We start from the raw sequence: 8,842 nt of genomic DNA, 5'->3' as shown, positions 1-8,842 counted from the left end.
TAATATATAGATACATACATATGTACTATGTAAAGTAGAAAGCAGAGATTCTAAGTCATATTGGGGAAGATATTATAATAGATGCAAAATTAGAATCTGGTAGAATCTATATTTCCTCTCAACCTGATTACTTCAAGTCTCTTCTGAAAACTGTTAAATATTTAATGAAGGGATTAAATAGGAGGGTATTTAAGAAATGGGTGGGTCACTCTGGGTGTTTATAAATCCTGTGTCTTGCTTAGTTGTCCACTCATCTCTGCAGAATCTGGATACCTCTTCCCAAGATGGATTTGAACAGCACTGCAAGTGGTAAATTCCCATCTGTGTTTTGCTCTCTTCTTTGATAATGCCACATGCTTTGTTTATTTTCCAGAGTTTATAAAAAGTAAAATCCCAATTATGATTAGAGAAATAGATTGTTGAAGCAGGGGCTGTTTTGCAGTGGTAAGTTGTATCAGGGGATTGATGGGTGCTTTGAAGTTAGAGAATGCAATTTCAAATTTAAGAGATGGCCGTGAGTCCCATATGTGGGTTTTCAAAAGTCTTAAAGTTAACACTTTAAATGGAGAAAAATATATATGAAATACATAATATTTTACGTTTAGTCTATATCTAATAATTTAACATTTTATATTTATTTAAATGTATTTTCTCATAAAGTAACAGTTTTGTGTACTGTATTTTATTTATCCTTTTAATGTTTTTCATATTTTACTTGTTTCATTTCCATTTATCTTCCTAACTCCTATTTTCTTTGCATGTAATTTTGTGGATTTGTAGTAACTTCTTCCTTTGGTAACTCAGAGATGACAGATTGTCATTTTTTCTATTATATATATATTTGACCTATATGTCTCCAATTTTTTCTTTTGGCCACGCTGGGCTGCTTGTGGGATCTTAGTTCCGCAACCAAGGATTGAACCCAGGCCCTTGGCAGTGACAGCATGGAGTCCTAACCACTGGACCACAAGGGAATTCCCATGGCTCCAATTTAGAATGACTTTAGGTATATCCCTAAAGTAAAAATACAGAATAATCACTGGATCTACAGACTTTCAACCTGAAATAAGATATATGCTCACCCAGTTTTTAATCCATAAACATATCCTTCATACTTCTCCCCATTTCTCTTCATCAGACATACTATTACGAAAAGAAATCTGGCAAGGCAAGATTATTTACAACCAGAGTCAAAAGACTATCCTCCAAGCATGGTTTGAACATGACCTTTACCCTGAAAAAGCAAACAGGAAACAACTGGCCAAGGAAACTGGCATTCTAGAATCTAAAATTCAGGTTAGTATCAGGTTTCTATTTCATTATCTCTCAGGTTCAAGGTAAAGAGAAAGGCCAAGCTTAGCACTGGCAGTTGATTCTCTTATGTTGGGTATGTTTCCCAAAGGTTTTTCCTGTTAAATAATATTTAAAACAAAATAAAAACAAGAATTACCTCTTTTACCAATGGTAGAAAACTGTTACTTCTTTTACCAATTGGTTGGGGGTATTCACGCTTGGAGAAAAGAATATACTGGTTGAGGCTCTCCCAATAGGAGATAATTAAATCAACTTTTGAGATTTAGAGAATATAGGAAATTGGATCACTATGATAATGATATGGTATCAAGTACTGGAATATATACTGCAGTATAATGATTAATATATAATTATGAAGAAACTGTGGGGTAAGCACTCATGTAAATTCCCAATTCTCAAGCTAGTTTTTTCTTTTTTCATTAATATCTGAAATGTGATTCATACACAGGAGTGTATGAAATAAAATCCCATATTGTATCATTTTGAATAGAACTACTGATATAAAAATTAAAATAAACTGGATTTCTTCAGTCAGCAAAGAGACAGCTGTAAATAATACAATTACACCAACTGAAACAGTATCGAAATCAATAAAGGTTAATTAAAAAGGTGCTTTCAGACGAGAATAATGAGTTCAGATTTTTGTTATCAAAAATAGTCTCCAAGGGCTTCCCTGGTGGCGCAGTGGTTGAGAATCCGCCTGCCGATGCAGGGGACACGGGTTCGAGCCCCGGTCCGGGAAGATCCCACGTGCCGCGGAGCGGCTGGGCCCGTGAGCCATGGCCGCTGAGCCTGCGCGCCCGGACCCTGTGCTCCGCAACGGGAGAGGCCACAACAGTGAGAGGCCCGCGTACCACAAAAAAAAAAAAAAAAAAAAAATAGTCTCCAATAAGTCACTATATAGAAGGGCTAGAAGGGCACCAGTCTGAGGGGACGCTGGGGAGAAGAAAAGTTCCTCTTTTCTTAATGCATTTGTTTTAGGTGTAGGAAACAGTTTTCCCAATCCCAGAATAAAGTGCACTTTGGGGGACTATAGTGACTGGCTGCAGGAGAGGTACTAGGCCCATCTGAACTGAGGTGGAGGATGGCAAGTGCAGGAAACGATGTAGGATGAGGTTGGTTCTGCAACTGTGCTCAGTAACTTACTCATTAGTTTCCAGTTTCCACTTGGGCTTAAGACTTCTTATTGGAAAATATTTTTATTAATTAATTTAAAGAATGGATATAACCTTTTAACACAATGCCTGGGATATGAGTGCTACATCAGATATTGGTTATAACTGACACCCTAATCTTACCATGAAGTATCAAATTATCAAAATACAACACTCAGAAACTTAGAAAGTACCTTGCAATGCCAACTCCAGTAATGAGGAAACAAGCAGAATACTATTGGTTATGTTAGTGATAATAGTTTTAAAGCAAGATATATGGGGTCCCTAGGAGTTTCATTATCTATTGCTGACTATGGGATGAAAGAAGTAAAAGGAAGTGTAGGTGAGTTAGCCCTGCTCTTGATTATGGCTAATTCTACTGCCCTACATAAAGAAATTCTTTTCTAAGATCAATCCCATGTGTATTGTGTATTATGAAATGGTATTCTAATGAAAAGTTGATACAACACAAGGAAGAGAGAGACAGAGAGAGAGAGAGAGAGAGAGAGAGAGCGAGAGAGAGAGAGATTGATTTCCTTTGAGAGAACTACACTGTTTTTCTTAAATCAGGGAAATTTATTTTGGATACCCTGAGGATGACCATACAAGAAATGTTAACTTGAGTTGAGAGCAGATTGTATACCATCCTGAATTATATGCTAATAATAGCATCAATCCCAGGATAATACATCATCTTTCTCTTAGGGATATTATCCCAAGGGCAGTTGATCAATTAGTTTTGTTTAACTGCATTGATATTCGGAATGACACAGACTGAGTTACCTGACTTTCACGTCTTTTCCCACTCAGATTTGGTTTAAAAACCACAGAGCAAGACAGAGCCAACTGGGGTTCAGCTCCTCCTTAGGAGAAGACCAAACCCATGGACAGAACCAGCCTCAGCCTTAAACTCAAGGTAAGAACCCACCAGTCCAAATGCAGTTCATCAGTGGGTCCCATTGAGAGGGGAATTAATTCTGCATGTTGTGCCCAAATTCTCCACAAAGAATCCTTAGTTTTGGAGCCAGTTATAGCTTGCTCTGGGTAACCTAAGATCATCAATATAAGCATGGTCCCACAGTGGCTGGGATAGACAGGCTCTGAGCAAGAAAGGCTTTGGACTTTTTGGTCCTGCTGCTCTAAGCAGGGCAACATCCTCCTCTTCTGTCATCTCAGGGGGATTCAGAGGGAGTAAGAGGTCAGCACTATCTTCTCAAGTCTGAGTTTCCAGCTTGAATGCAAAAATGTCCTAAAAACCCTTTTGTCCCTGTGTTTTCTTTTAGAATACTTACCAAAAGGAGCCACACAAGACCACACATCCGTTCCAAGATCTCAATCAAACATTCTAGTTCAAGCCTTCAAGAGGAACCAATTCTTTGACATTGCAAACAGGAAAACACTAGCCAAACAGGCATTCCAGAATCGAGAATTCAAGTAAATTTTATGTCTATGGCAGCAAATATCCCTAACCCATTAAACGATGTTACCCCGAGTGGTTGCTTGAAAACCTTGACTAACTTACGATTATCATAGCAATCAAGGACAAAGGCTTGGGATAGTAAACACCTGGCATTACAAGTCACATTCCTGCAAAAGGAAGAATTTTCTAATCAAATTGTCAGTGGTGCATCTATTCAGAATCACCAGCAGCAAAACTATGGGAAAATGTGAAAGTTAATGCCTATTTTGAGAACACTCTTGTTAGGTTTTCTAAAGCTTGGCACTGCTGTCATTTTGGGCCAGACAATTCTTTCTTGGGAGGGGCAGTCCATGCCAGGTATAGTGTTTTCCAGCATTCCTGGCTTCTACCAACTAGATATCCTGCCCATCTCTCCTTCCCCCACTTTTAACACCCCCAAAAACATCTACAAGCATAGTCAAATAGGGGAACAAAAGCACCCTCATTAGTACCTTCTTCTACCTAAGCTATGAGTATAGTGGTTCCGTATACATTCAACACTCATGACTAGGAAGCATGATCATAGGTCTATCAGCACAATGACCCTCATAAACATTTATTGGTGTTTATTAACCCTTATTCAGATTTATACACGTTTACAAGGTATGTATTCCTGTGCAAAGACTGATTAATAGGAGGAAAATGTCAACCTCGTCAAGAGACCTTGTTCCCTGATCCATCGTTGAAAATGAAGGGTGGATCCTAAAGCATATGCCTTTTTATTGAGATTTGGGCCTATATAATAGGCCCTTTGCTTTATACAGTTTGAGAACAGAGCCAGAATTGCTTGTCATATGAGGTCCATGTCTCCATTTTTCTCACGGAGATGTGGTTTCAGGACCCAAGATCTCTGTACCCTGGGCAGAGCAGAAGTGAGCCTGTGAATTCCTTGGTAGATGACCCAAATGGGAGACCTGGTCTGACAGCTCAGCAACACAAAATTGACCTATGTACTCTCCCAGGCAGATCTCATCATTTTCTTTCCTCCAGTTCTTTCAGCAGGAACCAACCATTTCAAACCTGTTCCTCTCCCATCCCACGTATCCTCTGTCCCTTTTGTGATCCAAGGACAAACTGTCATGATGCAGCCCATGCAGGCTGTGCAGAGAGGGGAGAACTCTCCCTCTACTCTAACACTTGGGAATTATGTGCCAGTACTGCTGACTATGGGAGGAGACCCAGATACTCAGTATCCTTTCTGGCCCCAACACCAAGAAGAATGCCAGGATCACCAAGAACAGACGGACAGGGGAGTCCTGCAGTTGGAAGACTATTCTCAGCCTCAAGCTGAGCACAAAAAACCACCACGACAGGATCTGAGCCAGGTGGACATATCTTACTTTCCACAGTGGTGGGATGAGTGCTGCCAGGCTCTGATTGCAGAGTGGGATCCTCAAAAAAGGACCCACTGAGACAGACTGGTGGCCACAGCACACAGAGTCAGCTGGAGAACCATCTCATGCCCTCAGCCAACCGCACCAGCAATATATAGAAACCTCAAGAAGCCTTTAGGTCAACTCCTGTCATCCACAGGTTGGCAGTAAAAGGTACAAACTTTTTTGAATCCTGATCCACAGGAAGAGGACCCTCCAGGATTTTCAGGCTCTTCTGAACACTATGCAAAGCTCACCAGGGCTTGAGCTTCGGGAGGAAGAAGACAGCATTCTGAACCTGATCCAGTCCTCCTTTCTTTTGCTGCAGATCAGAGCAATTTAAAGAACAATGAATAAGGAAGTCATCCTGTCAGAGGCAAAACTAAAGCAGGTGGAAGGAAAAACCACTTGGAAACCCACATGGAGGTTGTTTTTCTTGTGGGCAGTGGTTATCTTCTATACTCCACTAAGTGAAGGGCTGTTTCCAAGCTCCACACTGCCTATGGAAGCACCGTGGGCACTAGGTGGTGGACATGTCTGCTGCATTCTTCCAGAAAAAAAGTATTTTACTCACAAATATGACCTTCTCTCTGTAACCACGTCCTGGGAAACCCACAAACTGTAACCTAACTCAGGTGAGAAAAGATCTCTGAGGGACATATTAGAACTTCTTTCCCTCCTGGCATCATGAAAGGGCAAACTTGAAATTAGTTCATTGTGTAGAAAACGAAGGGATGCTGTACTTCCTGATGATGTGAGCTCATAAAAATGAGCTTTTCCCCAAAGATCCGAGGGTTTAAACTGGGAACTAGATACTACCTCAGCATCCATCATTACGGGAATGATTAAATGGATTAGGACAAATCCATAATACTGAGTAATCTTCACTTAGAAGTGTATTTTTACTTTGACTATTTAAAACATACAAAAGGGCTTCCCTGGTGGCGCAGTGGTTGAGTGTCCGCCTGCCGATGCAGGGGACACGGGTTCATACCCCGGTCCAGGAAGATCCCACATGCCGCGGAGCGGCTGGGCCCATGAGCCATGGCCGCTGAGCCTGAGCGTCCGGAGCCTGTGCTCTGCAATGGGAGAGGCCACAACAGCGAGAGGCCCGCGTACCGCAAAAAAAAACATACAAAAAATTACAAGGAAATTATAATAGCAATACCATATCATCACTGAACATAGGCTAATGATGCTAATATTTCCACTTTTTTAGTTTTTTGTATATATTTGCATATATGTATATATATGTCCATAATATTTCTCCTCTTATTATAAATACATTATACGTTCATCTAAAACCTGGGATAACCATTCTCATTTTCAGTCTTCCCCCTTCTTTTGAAAAGGTAAACTCTGAAAACAGATTGTGTTATCTGTGGGTTTACCTTGGCAATAAAAATGTCTTTAAAAAATATCACTTCTGGGCTTCCCCAGTGGCGCAGTAGTTGAGAATCCGCCTGCCAATGCAGGGGACACGGGTTCAACCTCTGGCCCGGGAAGATCCCACATGCCATGGAGCAACTAAGCCCGTGTGCCACTACTGAGCCTGTGCTCTAGAGCCCGTGAGCCACAACTACTGAGCCTGCATGCCGCAACTACTGAAGCCCACGTGCCTAGAGCCTGTGCTCTGCAACAGCAGAAGCCAACACAATGAGAAGCCTGCACACCACAACAGAGTAGCCCCCACTCACCGCAACTAGAGAAAGCCCGCCTGCAGCAACGAAGACCCAACACAGCCAAAAATAAACAAATAAATAAAATTTTTTAAAGTACATATATATCACTTCTTTGTTCATTTTATCAATTTGCTTTCTGTTTTGTCATATTTGCTTTGTTTACTTTCTATATGAAGGTGTTGAAAGATCAGTACGCATACATCTAGTTCTACAAAGATACCAGTTTTGCACAGATATAGTCGTGAGGTGGACATCCTTCTGGTATCTGGGTGCATTACATGCAAGAGTTCTCTAGATGTTTATACACTGAAGCACAAGCGCCAGAATATTCCAACATCAGTATTTACGGCCAAATAACACTCAGCACAAGTTATTTTTCCTAATATGAGCTGTATCTTCATTAACCACTTAGGGAATTAAAACTCACATGCATATGTGCAGGTATTAGTGGCACAAATCTACAAAAAAACCCTGATATATTTAACAGTGTTGATACCATGCCTAGTTTGATTTTTAAATTGTTCCCCCACATGATTCTCATGTGGTCAGAGATGAGAGGTCCTAGTATCTTTCCTGTACTTCAAACACATATGTGGACAGAGTTCTCCAACGTATGAAAACAAGTCTGATTATCTGTGAAGGGAAAACTATACATTTGTGTCTATAATCTACTTCTTCATTTATATGCATATCTGTATCTCCATGTTTATATGTATGGATCTATGTAAATATATTATCTATTGTTCATCTACATTGTCTCTACAGCTCCCCTCCATACTCTTCTCTATGCCTATCTCTATATCTTCATGTCTGACTATAGCCTCTGGAGGGAGAAAGATGGGACGACCTTCTCTAGAGAAATCGGTAAATTTTCACTTCTGAAGCAAGCAGTGGGATTAAGTCTCTAGAGAAATCGGTAAATTTTCACTTCTGAAGCAGTGGGATTAAGTCTCTAGAGAAATCGGTAAATTTTCACTTCTGAAGCAAGCAGTGGGATTAAGTCTCTAGAGGAAAAGGTAAGAAATAGTATCTGACCAAGAGAACCACGTTGACCAGTTCAGAATCACCTGTGAGTCAGATGTCTCTTTCATGGATTGGGTGACCAGACATCCTATTCTTATACCAAATTGAGGTGACCATGAATGTGCACTGGGCTCACAGCCAGTGGAGGCCTTAAAGGTTGCCATGGTCGAGGTCTCTACAGCCTGAAAGCAGGGCTGAGAACACGGATCCTGCAGGGTTCTGGCACAGGGTGGCAAGTCCAGTGGACCTTGCCTGGTGCCCAGGGCTGGAGCATCTGATTGCCCCATCCCAGCTCTGCCTCCGATAATAGGCACCTGCCCTCTTCCTAGAGGCCCCTTGGGTCCCAACAACCTGGTCCCTTAGTTCTTGGACCCCTTGGGGCTGAAAACCTTTGGACAGGAGGGGCCGTGGATGAGGTCATGCATCTCGCAGGCCAGTCCTGGTCCAGGTTGTGTCCACTGTTGGGGTGATGGCCATAGTGCAGACGTCACCTCTGGAGCAGAAATCACTGTATATCCTCTGGAGGGGGCACTGGGGATTTAGTCACTAGCTATGCTGCCTGCTCCTGCGTAGAATATTCTTGCTCCTGAAGAAGGTGACTCGTCCATACAATGGAAGTTCTTAGCAGACCCTAAACTCCCTGACTTTTATTTGGGGATACACCCTCCCCTTTCAGGCCACATTCCCAGGGAAGGATACACAATCAGCAGCCCAAGGAGTATAGATCTTAATCACTCTAAGTCAATTTCATTTACCCTGCAGAGAGGTGGAGTTAGGAAGGGGGACGAGTCACAATTCTGGCCAGTGAGATGTCTATGAGGGGCTTCTGAGAAAGGC

The 8,842-nt window shown here is 41.6% G+C and overlaps 1 protein-coding gene across 1 annotated transcript; it reads left to right on the top strand.

Moving 5' to 3' along the window:
- Positions 1-465: 465 nt before the first annotated feature.
- Positions 466-5,339, top strand: DUXB (double homeobox B). Its single transcript, XM_067018376.1, is given in 8 exon segments — positions 466-514; positions 1,139-1,296; positions 3,279-3,319; positions 3,550-3,659; positions 3,752-3,868; positions 3,871-3,902; positions 4,754-4,877; positions 5,083-5,339. Coding segments are annotated over 8 exon segments (888 nt in total).
- Positions 5,340-8,842: the final 3,503 nt, after the last annotated feature.

The sequence above is a fragment of the Kogia breviceps genome, chromosome 18 (genome assembly GCF_026419965.1).
Source record: "Kogia breviceps isolate mKogBre1 chromosome 18, mKogBre1 haplotype 1, whole genome shotgun sequence".
Taxonomy (NCBI): domain Eukaryota; kingdom Metazoa; phylum Chordata; class Mammalia; order Artiodactyla; family Physeteridae; genus Kogia; species Kogia breviceps.
This window is presented reverse-complemented; position numbering and strand designations above follow the sequence as displayed.